Source organism: Acartia tonsa, unplaced genomic scaffold (genome assembly GCF_053477335.1).
Source record: "Acartia tonsa isolate MP-2025a unplaced genomic scaffold, ASM5347733v1 sca2, whole genome shotgun sequence".
In the NCBI taxonomy this organism is placed as follows: domain Eukaryota; kingdom Metazoa; phylum Arthropoda; class Copepoda; order Calanoida; family Acartiidae; genus Acartia; species Acartia tonsa.
Genome location: NW_027649596.1, coordinates 88,438 through 100,784, shown reverse-complemented (window position 1 = coordinate 100,784; position 12,347 = coordinate 88,438). Strand labels below are relative to the sequence as shown.

At 31.4% G+C, this 12,347-nt stretch overlaps 2 protein-coding genes across 3 annotated transcripts; both read left to right on the top strand.

Moving 5' to 3' along the window:
• Positions 1–449: 449 nt before the first annotated feature.
• On the top strand, positions 450–12,347 carry LOC145310507 (uncharacterized). The gene is made up of 4 exons (XM_080150454.1): positions 450–607; positions 974–1,061; positions 1,614–2,429; positions 11,129–12,347. The coding sequence occupies exons 3-4, from the start codon at positions 1,638–1,640 to the stop codon at positions 11,933–11,935; spliced, it is 1,599 nt and encodes a 532-aa protein (XP_080006580.1). The 5' UTR covers positions 450–607; positions 974–1,061; positions 1,614–1,637; the 3' UTR covers positions 11,936–12,347.
• On the top strand, positions 2,842–9,960 carry LOC145310491 (uncharacterized). 2 transcript variants are annotated; one of them, XM_080150439.1, is made up of 2 exons: positions 2,842–2,927; positions 8,532–9,960. In XM_080150439.1, exon 2 carries the CDS (start codon positions 8,557–8,559, stop codon positions 9,268–9,270), a length of 714 nt encoding a protein of 237 aa, XP_080006565.1. In that variant the 5' UTR covers positions 2,842–2,927; positions 8,532–8,556; the 3' UTR covers positions 9,271–9,960. The 2 variants fall into 2 exon arrangements, with proteins under 2 accessions (XP_080006565.1, XP_080006566.1); XM_080150440.1 differs by lacking the exon at positions 2,842–2,927 and adding an exon at positions 8,100–8,194.

Below are 12,347 nucleotides of genomic sequence, written 5' to 3'. Positions count from 1 at the left end.
CACAAAGTATAGATATCAATAAGAAAGAAGTTTTCTACTAATTTTGTTTACAAACACAAGGAATATTGAACCTACTTATTTGCTAAAGCCAAGGGCTTCTAAGTGCCAGCAAATGTTTTTGAGGGATTTCAAAGGAGTGGGGGGGGGGGGTGGTATTATCTAATATAATTTCAAACATTATATAGTGTTTTTTTGAGGGGGGGGGAGTTTTACTTCTTAACAAACTTACTTATAATATCCCTTCAATTTAGATGAAAATTTTTCATGTCACTTTTATTAATCTAAATCTTTTCTTGAACCTATTCAAGTTTATCATTTATCTAAACAATAATTTGCCGCCAGAATTTTTATCTAAAAAATAACACCCCACACCTTTTAACAAAAAATAGATTTGCTTGTCCAGTTTCTGATTAGGTATTAGTGGGAGGAGTCCGCGTTGAGCATCTTGATTAAGTAAATGGGCGGAGATTTTGTGAGGTTTTAATATTAAATAAGAGTTAACTATTGTTTTTATTTTAGATTGATAATTTTATCATTGTCAGTCAGTAACTAGAAAACAGAAAGAAATCCGCAGAGGAATTTTGATTGTTGAATAAAATTATGAAAGGTACTTTAATTTCTTATCATTTTTTATGTGCAAAGCCTTTCTCCAATTTTGACCGTCTGTCCGTATTAAGTTCACATTTATTCTGTTTGAGCCGCTAAATTACATTAATACCTATTATATGTTGACAAACTAACATTTTTATATTTTAAAAATGTATATCATCAAATAATGCATGATAAATAATAATCTACCGCCAGAATCTTTATTCATTATAAAATAACATTACAACCTTTTATCCAATACATCTTCAGTTTCTGATTAAAAGTAGGAGGAGTCCACCTTAAGCATCATATTTAAGTAAATGGGTGGAGATTTTGTGAGGTTTTATTTTAATAAAACATGAGTTAAATATTGTTTATATTTTAGGTTGATAATTGTATCATTGTCAGTCAGCAACTAACTTTCAAAGTAAACAGAGAGAAATCCAATATACAGATCTACTTTATATTATAAGGTATTTATATTTTGCTTTACTTCAGAAATAGTTAGAGTTAGATCTGTTATCTGATCTTTAATTATATATAAGTGTAGATGTAAAACCCATTAGATGGCACCTCTTTATTCTGCTATCAAATTGCTTTCTCCTCTTTTGTGGCGACTTAGCTGTGTTATTATTTCCGATACTAGAGGGTGATATTCAAAGTCCCTATGGACAGTCGCCATAGGGTCTTCACTCCTTGAACATTAAACATACAGTCATTTAACCCCTGCTTCCTCTATTCTTTATTTTATATCCAAAGTAGATATTTGATTTTTAGTATGCCAATTAATTAAATTTTTGACGCCTTTTCATCCTTTGACTTGGTTTCAAAAAGTGTCACACCTGCCTCCCCCCTTTCTAAAGCAATATTTATGGCGGATTTTTTATAATGATTCATACTGATTTTAAAAATATTTTGCTGACCATTATTTCCAAATTCCCACCTACTCCGCATTTGAATATACATCTCTTCAGCTTTTATCAAAGATTTTGTGTTATAATTCTAATTAATATAAATAATTTCAGGAGATTGAGAGAGGTTATACCACCATGAATACTTGTGATATTTGTAAAAAGAATTTTACACAGAAATATAATTTGCTGGTTCATAGGAGGGTACATACTGGTGAGAAGCCATACTCATGTGATCAATGTGAAAAGGCATATTCTAGTAGTAGCGATTTAACTAAACATAAAAGAGTCCACACAGGTGAGAAGCCATTCTCATGTGATCAATGTAAAAAGACATTTACAACTAGTAGTCACTTGACTAAACATAAAAGAGTTCATACAGGTGAGAAGCCATACTCATGTGATCAATGTGAAAAGACATTTTCTCGTAATGAAAGTTTGACTGACCATAAAAGAATTCATACTGGAGAGAAACCATACTCATGTGATCGATGTGGAAAGACCTTTGCAACTAGTGGTCACTTGACTAAACATAAAAGAGTTCATACAGGTGAGAAGCCATACTCATGTGATCAATGTGAAAAGACATTTTCTCGTAATGAAAGTTTGACTGACCATAAAAGAATTCATACAGGTGAGAAGCCATACTCATGTGAATTATGTCAGAAATCTTATTACACTAGCACAGAACTGTCAAGACATAAAAAATCAGCTGGACATCTCAAGAAGTTAGGATCTACTCAGAATACAGTTCCAGCTCCTGCTTCTACCAGTTTTGTTGATTGTGGTGAAGCTGAAGTAAAATTAGAGATAAAAGAAGAAGAAACTCTTGATGAAGATCCTCTCTTTATAAAGATGGAGGCTGAGATTGCGGAATTAATTATAAAAGAGGAAATAAAAGAGGAAGAAGGAATTGCGATCGAAGAATTTGTTTAAGTAGATATAAATAAAAATGTTTTTGATATTTATGTTCGTATTTAAGATTTGATTATATGTGTAAATAATATTACTTCTCCAAAAACAATTTAAAAGAAAAAAAATCATAATTCTTTGAAAAAAATGTTATTTGTAGAAATGTGTAAAATCTTATATATATTGTTTTAACATCTGTGTTGTCCTTACCTTACAGGGCTACTTTGTACATACCCAATTTACCCTAACCTAAGTTTGAGGAATACTTATTGATAGAATATTGTAAAAAATTTTAATATTTCAACTAAATTGTGTAGATACTGTTTCTGTTTATACATTTTTTATGTTCTTCTCTTGAATGCAAAAATGTGTATACCTTCTTTAAATCAATTATATCTACTTATGAAATAATAATTTTGTCTATTTTCAGACAAAAAATAAAATGAAATAAGATTTGAAACTGAAGTCAACATAAAGAGAAACAAACCACGCATAGTCTCAGTTCAGAAAATTAAAGTAAGTTAGTTTTTAACATTTTGTCCATAACATCAAATAAAACAGCACAGCATAATTGGAATGCTTTTACTTGCATATTGATGGACACACCCAACATATAGACTAGCTATACTAAATGAGATATGGATGTAAGGAGAGAGTTTTCATAGAGTACATCTGGAATTCTTTTACCTACATAGTGCAAAATACCCTACATAACGAGTAGTTATTCTAAATAAAATATTGATGGAAGGATTGTAGAGAATACATCTTGAAAACTTGTATCTACATATTGATAGACGTATAGACACACCATAGATATAGAGTAGGTGTTATACTAAAGTCAATACAATGGAATTATTGATAAATTAATAACGCAAATAATTATTCTTTGAAATTCTCCACGTTTATTTTTTTTATTTCAGGTGCAAGCATTAATAATCCATCATGAACAAGTGTCATATCTGCTGCAAGGAATTCATTTCAAAAAGTAATTTATTAGGGCATTTGAAAATTAATACATGTTAGGAACCATTTAAATGTAATACATGTGGAAAATATTTCTATACAAATAGTGATCTGACAAGACATAAGAGGATCCATACAGGTGAGAAACCATACTCTTGTGATACATGTGATAAGGCTTTTGTACAACAAAGTGCATTGACTGTACACAAAAGGACCCACACTGGTGAGAAGCCATACTCTTGTGATGCATGTGATAAAGCTTGCCTTACAAGTAGTGAGTTAACAGTCCACAAGAGGATTCATACAGGTGAGAAACCATACTCTTGTGATACATGTGATAAGGCTTTTGTACAACAAAGTGCATTGACTGTACACAAAAGGACCCACACTGGTGAGAAGCCATACTCTTGTGATGCATGTGATAAAGCTTGCCTTACAAGTAGTGAGTTAACAGTCCACAAGAGGATTCATACAGGAGAGAGGCCATACTCTTGTGATAAATGTGATAAGACTTTCTTACAACAAAGTCATTTAACTGGCCATTCATACAGGATTTATGCAGGAGAGAAGCAATACTCTTGTGATACATGTGACTAAGCTTTCCATACAAATAGTAAGTTAACTAAACATATAAGAATTCATACAGGAGAGAAGCTATTCTATTGTGAGTTATGTCAGAAATCTTATATTTGCACTTCAAGCCTGACTAGACATAAAAAAAACAGCTGAACATTTAAAGAAGTTAGAATATACTAAGAATACAGTTCCACCTTCAGCTTCTACCAGTTTTATTGATTGTGGTGAAGCTGATATTAAACTAGAAATAAAAGAAGAAACTCTTGATGATGATCCTTTCTCTATCAACATGGAGGCTAAGAATGTTGAAGAAACTATAAATCAGGAAATAAAAGAAGAATGTCAGTATAAAGATTCAATTTCGTATAAATAGAACTTTGATAAAGATTATAAAACAACATTATTTACATTGTGAAATTTAAGATTAAAAGTTTAGAACTTTCCATGGGATATTTAATAATGAATAGTAAATTTATGAACTTCAAAATCATTTATATCGATATACTTTCTAATATTTTCCTTTTGTAAAAAGCAAAACTTTTAAATGTTCTAGTGTTGAAAGAAATTATCTTGATTCATCAATATTTTATTATTTGTTCATTATAAAACTTATGTTGCTTGTAAAATAATAAGGGGGGGGGGGGGAAGTTTTGCCACTTTCGCGTAATCCGTGATTATTAGGCTAGGTATTGATGTGAGACTATAGGTTATTTGGGATAAAAGTTTACTTTTGGGTAGTATTTCACGTATATTTAATCATTTTTTGGATAGGTCTCCAGGTTCAGGTGCTGCAGGCTGGAAGGTTGTTTCTGGACAGGTAAAAAAAATTTAAAATTTTTGTTTGAAGAGTTAGAGATCAAATTATTAAACAAAATATGCATCTTTATGGATGTTATTGACATATCAGAAGAAAAAATTAAAATCGGCCTCCAGGTTCAGGTGCTGCAAGCCTCCAGGTCCACTCTGGACAGGTAAAAAATCAAGTTTTTTATTTGAAGAGTTAGAGGTTAACTTATAAAACAGAATATGCATTTTTTTTTATATTATTGACATATTTGAAGAAAACATTAAAATCGGCCTCCAGGTTCAGGTGCTGCAGGCCTCCAGTTCCACTCTGGACAGGTAAAAAAATAATTTTTTTTTATTTGAAGAGTTAGAGGTCAACTTATAAAACAGAATATGTATATTTTTTTATAATATTGACATTTTTAAAGAAAAAATTCAAATCGGCCTCCAGGTTCCGGTGCTGCAGGCCTCCAGGTCCACTCTGGACAGGTAAAAAACCAAGCTTTTTATTTGAAGAGTTAGAGGTTAACTTATAAAACAGAATATGTATATTTTTTGATATTATTGACATATTTAAAGAAAAAATTAAAATCGACCTCCAGGTTCAGGTGCTGCAGGCCTCCAGGTCCACTATGGACAGGTAAAAAATCTAATTTTTTATTTGAAGAGTTAGAGGTCAACTTATAAAACAGAATATGCATCTTTTTTGATGTTATTGAAATGTTTGAAGAAAAAATTAAAATCGGCCGCCAGGTTCAGGTGCTGCAGTCCTCTAGGTCCACTCTGGAAAGGTAAAAATCAATTTTTTATTTGAAGAGTTAGAGGTCAACTTATAAAACAGAATATGCATCTTTTTTGATTCTATTGACATTTTTGAAGTAAACATAAAATCAGTCTCCAGGTTCAGGTGCTGCAGGCCTCCAAGTCCACTCTGGACATGTAAAAAATCAAATTTTTTATTTGAAGAGTTAGAGGACAACTTACAAAACAGAAAATTCAACTTTTTTGATGTTATTGACATATTTGAAGAAAAAATTAAAATCGGCCTCCAGGTTCAGGTGCTGCAGGCCTCTAGGTCCACTCTGGAAAGGTAAAAAATCAAATTTTTTATTTGAAGAGTTAGAGGTCAACTTATAAAACAGAATATGCATCTTTTTTGATTCTATTGACATTTTTGAAGTAAACATAAAATCAGTCTCCAGGTTCAGGTGCTGCAAGCCTCCAAGTCCACTCTGGACATGTAAAAAATCAAATTTTTATTTGAAGAGTTAGAGGACAACTTACAAAACAGAAAATTCAACTTTTTTGATGTTATTGACATATTTGAAAAAAAAATTAAAATCAGCCTCCAGGTTCAGGTGCTGCAGGCCTCTAGGTCCACTCTGGAAAGGTAAAAAATCAAATTTTTTATTTGAAGAGTTAGAGGTCAACTTATAAAACAGAATATTCATCTTTTTTGATATTATTGACATTTTTGAAGTAAACATAAAATCAGTCTCCAGGTTCAGGTGCTGCAGGCCTCCAGGTCCACTCTGGACATGTAAAAAATCAAATTTTTTATTTGAAGAGTTAGAGGACAACTTACAAAACAGAAAATTCAACTTTTTTGATGTTATTGACATATTTAAAGAAAAAATTAAAATCGGCCTCCAGGTTCAGGTGCTGCAGGCCTCTAGGTCCACTCTGGAAAGGTAAAAAATATAAAAATTTTATTTGAAGAGTTAGAGGTCAACTTATAAAACAGAATATGCTTCTTTTTTATATTAATGACATTTTTGAAGAAAAAATTAAAATCGTTCTCCATGTTCAGATCCTACAGGCCTCAAAATTATCTTTCTGGATATTTATCTGGCCAACGGCCAACAGCGGTCACTGGGATCCATCAAAAAGTTTCAATGAAATTAAAAACTACCAGGTTTAAATAAATATAGAATAGAAAAAAAGTAGGGGGGAAATCAAATAAATAGGAAATATACCTGAAAATAGCCTCTAAAGTTCACATGGAAGCTTGCAGCACCTGAACCTGGACGCTGATTTTAATTTTTTTCTTCAAATATACAAATAACATCTAAAAAGATACTAATGTTGTTATAAAAACTGACCTCTAACTCTTTAAATAAGACATTTTAATTTTTTACCTGTCCAGAGTGGACCTGAACCTGGACGACGATTTTTATCCTTTTTTTAAATATGTTAATAACATCCAAAAAAATGTATATTCAGTTTTATAAGTTGACCTTTAACTCTTTAAATAAAAAGTTTGATTTTTTACCTGTCCAGAGTGGACCTAGAGGCCTGAAGCACCTGAATCTGGAGGCAGGTGTTAATTTTTTCTTCAGATATGTCAAATAACATATTCTGTTTTAAAAGTTGACCTCTAACTCTTCAAATAAAGAATTAGATTTTTTACCTGTCCAGAGTGCACCTGGAGGCCTGCAGCACGTGAACCTGGAGGCCAATTTTAATTTTTTCTTCAAATATGTCAATAATATAACAAAATGCATATTCTGTTTTATAAGTTGACCTCTAACTCTTCAAATATTTTTTTAAATTTTTTACCTGTCCAGAGTTGACCTGGAGGCCTGCAGCACCGGAACCTGGAGGCCGATTTTAATTTTTTCTTCAAATATGTCAATAATATCAAAAAATATACATATTCTGTTTTATAAGTTGACCTCTAACTCTTCAATCAAAAAATTAGATTTTTTACCTGTCCAGAGTGGACCTGGAGGCCTGCAGCTCCTGAACCTGGAGGTCGATTTTAATTTTTTCTTTAAATATGTCAATAATATAAAAAAAAGATGCATATTCTGTTTTATAAGTTGACCTCTAACTCTTCAAATAAAAAACTTGGTTTTTTACCTGTCCAGAGTGGACCTGGAGGCCTGCAGCACCTGAACCTGGAGGCCGATTTTAAATTTTTTTCAAATATGTCAATAATATCAAAAAATATACATATTTTGTGTTATAAGTTAACCTCTAACTCTTCAAATAAAAAACTTGTTTTTTTACCTGTCCAGAGTGGACCTGGAGGCCTGCAGCACCTGAACCTGGAGGCCGATTTTAATTTTTTCTTCTGATATGTCAATAACATCCATAAAGATGCATATTTTGTTTAATAATTTGATCTCTAACTCTTCAAACAAAAATTTTAAATTTTTTTTACCTGTCCAGAAACCACCTTCCAGCCTGCAGCACCTGAACCTGGAGACCTATCCAAAAAATGATTAAATATACGTGAAGTACTACCCAAAAGTAAACTTTTATCCCGAATAACCTATAGTCTCACATCAATACCTAGCCTAATAATCACGGATTACGCGAAAGTGGCAAAACTTCCCCCCCCCCCTTATATTTATTTTCAGATATAATATTAAATGAAATAAGGCTCAAGATTATAAAACTGTCGTAATAAACAACATAAAGAGAAACAATATAAATTTTAGTTCATAAACAAAGTAAGTTAGTTTTTAACATGTACAAGAATAATTTTGATTATAACAAACCACGACAAGCCAATTTTTTTTTTTAAATGTTACTGTTATCATAAATTTGTTTGTATTTCTATTTTATGTATGAAGCATTTTGTATGTGTCATGTATATTGTACATAGATAGTCGCTTCCACATGACTAGAGAGGTAGAGGGACATCTAATAATTATACCTAGATAGTGACTGATGTACGGAAACTTTAATTATAGGGTAGCTTTGTTACTAAAAAACAGTTCATGAAATAAAAAGATCTAAAATCATTATTTCTTACTTTATTATTTAATTAAATATTGTTTATTTCAGGTGCAAGAACAATTAAGAATCCATCATGAACAAGTGTCTTATCTGTTCTAAGGAATTCTCTAGAAAGGATAGTTTAACAGTACATATGCGAATTCATACAGGTGAGAAACCATTCAAATGTGATACATGTGAAAAAGCTTTCTGTACAAGAAGTGATTTAACAGTACATATGAGAATACACACAGGAGAGAAGCCATACTCTTGTGATACATGTGAAAAAGATTTCCGGACAAATGGTGAGTTAACTTCCCATAAGAGGAACCATACAGCAGAGAAGCCTTACACTTGTGATACATGTACAAAGGCTTTCTCGCGACAAGATGCATTAGCTAAACATAAGAGGATCCATACAGGAGAAAAACCATACTCTTGTGACACATGTGATAAGGCTTTCTCACGCCAAAGCAACTTAATTGTACATAAGAGGATCCACACTAGTGAGAAGCCATACTCTTGTGAATTATGTCAGAAATCTTTCTACACCAAATCAAACCTGACAACACATTATGAATCAGCTAAACATCTCAAAAAGATAGAATCTCCTAACAATAAAGTTCCACAATCTGGTTCTACCAGTTTTGTTGATTGTGTTGAATCTGATATAAAACTAGAGATAAAAGAAGAAGAAACTCTTGATGAGGATCCTATCTCTATAAAGATAGAGGCTGAGAGTGTGGAAGTAATTAAAAAAAAGGAAATAAAGGAGGAAGAAGGAATTGAGAGTGAAGAATTTGTTTAAGTAGATAAACATAAATCTGTTTGATAAATGAATGAACCTAAATTGCGAATTTGTTGTAAATGTCTATTAGCAAGTGCTTTGTTAAATATTTATTTTTGTATTTAAGATTGGATAAATGAGTAAAGGGGTAGATGCACAAAATGCATTTTAGCTTGAATTTAATGAACCACATATTTTTTCCTGTTTTATGGTTGTTTAAACTTTCTTTATAGGCCATATATTTGAAAAATATCAATTTTCACTAGTTTTGAAAAAAATCAAGACTGAAATCGAGTTTTTACATACACTAATTAGACATATTTGAAAGTAACTCAAAACTGCCGGGTAATTTATTTTTATTTCAAATATCTTCAAATTTAACTAGTATATATCTCATATTCTACAAAAGCATGTAGCGGTTCACTTCTATAAGTACCCCCAACTCGTTAAATGCACTTCGTGCAACTGTCCCTTATAATACTTTTCTAAAAATAATTTAAACACTAAATCATGATACTGAAAAAAAATGTTATTGGTACCTATAGATTTTAAAAATGTTTAAATAAGTAGTATCATATCTACTTTGTTTCCTTTACTGTTTAAACCTAAATCTGAGTTTCCCTAAATCTGCGGGGCTAACCTTTACATGTACATAACCTATTTACCATAACCTAAAATTGATGAATACTAATTGATATCTATAATACAAAGCAGAACGATGTCTGTCTGTTTGTGTGTTTGTGTGTGTGTTTGTGTGTTTGTTTGTTTGTCTGTTTGTTTGTAACGAAGGATCTCGCTAACCGCTGAACCGATCGGGTTCTCCTTAACAGGGTAGCTTCTCATAGGTCTCGGGAAGGTTTATAACTATTTTCTTGGGGGGTGGGACACCCCCAACCCCTCCAAAAAATGAAAAATCCCCCCCCCCAAAAAAAAAATTTTATTTTTGAATTTTTTAAAATAAAATTAAAAATGAGGGGGGGGCCCCCCCAAAAAAAAAATTTTTCGCTCCCCCCCAAAAATATTTTTTTTTACTTCTTCTTTTAAATTCTAAAACAAGAAATTTAATTATTAAATTCGACTCTTTCCTCAAGTCCCCCTAGAGGCCTATAGGGGCGTAGCCGCTAGTATTATCATAAAACTTAATTATATTTCAACTAAATCGTGTAACTTTTATATTCAACTAATTAGATCTCAATATTAGAATTGTGTTACTCTTTAATCTTAAATACTTTCATATTTATTTTCAGACTGAATATAAAATGAATTGAGGCTCTAAGATTATAAAAGGAAGAAAACACTAGTAATTTGAGTTTAGCAAAGTAAAGTAAGTTAGTTTTTTTATATTACAAATATTATGTAGCAGAACATTTAGAATCAATATTAAAGTTGTTGAATATATATGTATATGTCTGTCATAAATGTGAATTAGTTTTCTGTCATCAAATTATTATTTAAACAGTTGAGGTTTGGGATGTTTGTTTTCTATAGTATGTTTTTCAAATAAAAAGCTGAAGATGGACATTGAATTACACATAAGAAGCAGATCGGGTAGTAATACAATAGTCATGTACATGTGAGTGGATAGAAGAGAAAGTGGAATAAGAATTAGATGTAAGAAGAAAGTCTTCATCTAGAAGGTATATCTAGAATACTTTTACTTACATATTGACAAATCTATGGCACACCTAAAATATAGAGTAGCAAGACTAAATAAGATATATGGAATTAGTTTTCATAGACTGACATACGGACACACTTAAATTACACATAGAGTAACCAAACCTTTATTGAAATGATTGTTAAAATCATTAAGACTTAAATTATCATTTCCATTTCTTCACAAGTATTACATTTAATATTATTTATTTCAGGTGCATAATCCATCATGAACAAGTGTCATATCTGCTCCAAGGAATTCTCTAGAAAGAGTGATTTGACAAGACATGTGAGAATTCATACAGGAGAGAAGCCATACAAATGTGATTACTGTGAAAAGGCTTTCTCACAACAAAGTAGTTTAACTGTTCATAAGAGGATCCATTCAGGAGGAGAAAAGCCATACTCTTGTGATACATGTAAAAAAGCTTTTCGTACAAATAATCAGTTAACTGTCCATAAGCGGATCCATACAGGTGAGAAGCCATACTCTTGTGATACATGTGAAAAAGCTTTCCGTACAAGTAGTGAGCTAACTGTCCATAAGAGGATCCATACAGGAGAAAAGCCATACTCTTGTGATACATGTGAAAAAGCTTTCTCTGAACAAAGTATTTTAACTTCCCACAAAAGGATTCATACAGGAGAGAAGCCATACACTTGTGATACATGTAAAAAGACTTTCTCACAACCAAGTGCATTAACTGTACATAAGAGGATCCATACAGGAGAGAAACCTTACTCTTGTGAAATGTGCCAAAAATTTTTTAAATCAAATTCAGAATTGTTACAACATAATAAATCAGTTGGACATGTAAGGAAATTAGAATCTACTAAGAATACAGTTTCACCTACTGCTTCTACCAGTTTTGTTGATTGTGGTGAAGCTGATATTAAACTTGAGATAAAAGAAGAAGAAAATCTTGATATGGATCCTCTCTCTATCAACATGGAGGCTGAGAGTGTAGAAGAAACTACAAAAGAGGAAATAAAAGAGGAAGAAGGAATTGAAAGTGAAGAATTTATTTGAAAAAAAGAATGAACCTAGATTGCGAATATTTTGAAAGCATCTTTTAGTAAGTGCTTTATTATTTACATATTTATGTTCGTATTTAATACTTGACAAACATACTAACTTTAAAATATTTAAAATTTGATAAAGTAGATGCATGAAATCCATTTGAATTTCAATTTAGTGAACCACATATTTTTCCTGTTTAATGCTTTAAACTATCTTTATGGGGCACATGTTTATTACAGATAACACCTAGATTAAAAATGTTTCCTTTATTGTTTAAATCTTCGTTGCTCTAACCATGCGGGGCTACCCAATTTATCATAACCTAAGTTTGAGGAATATTAATATACAAAGTTGTAAAAATTAATTATATTTCAACTAAATCGTGTAACTTTTGTTCACCAATTTATTTTTTTATATTCAA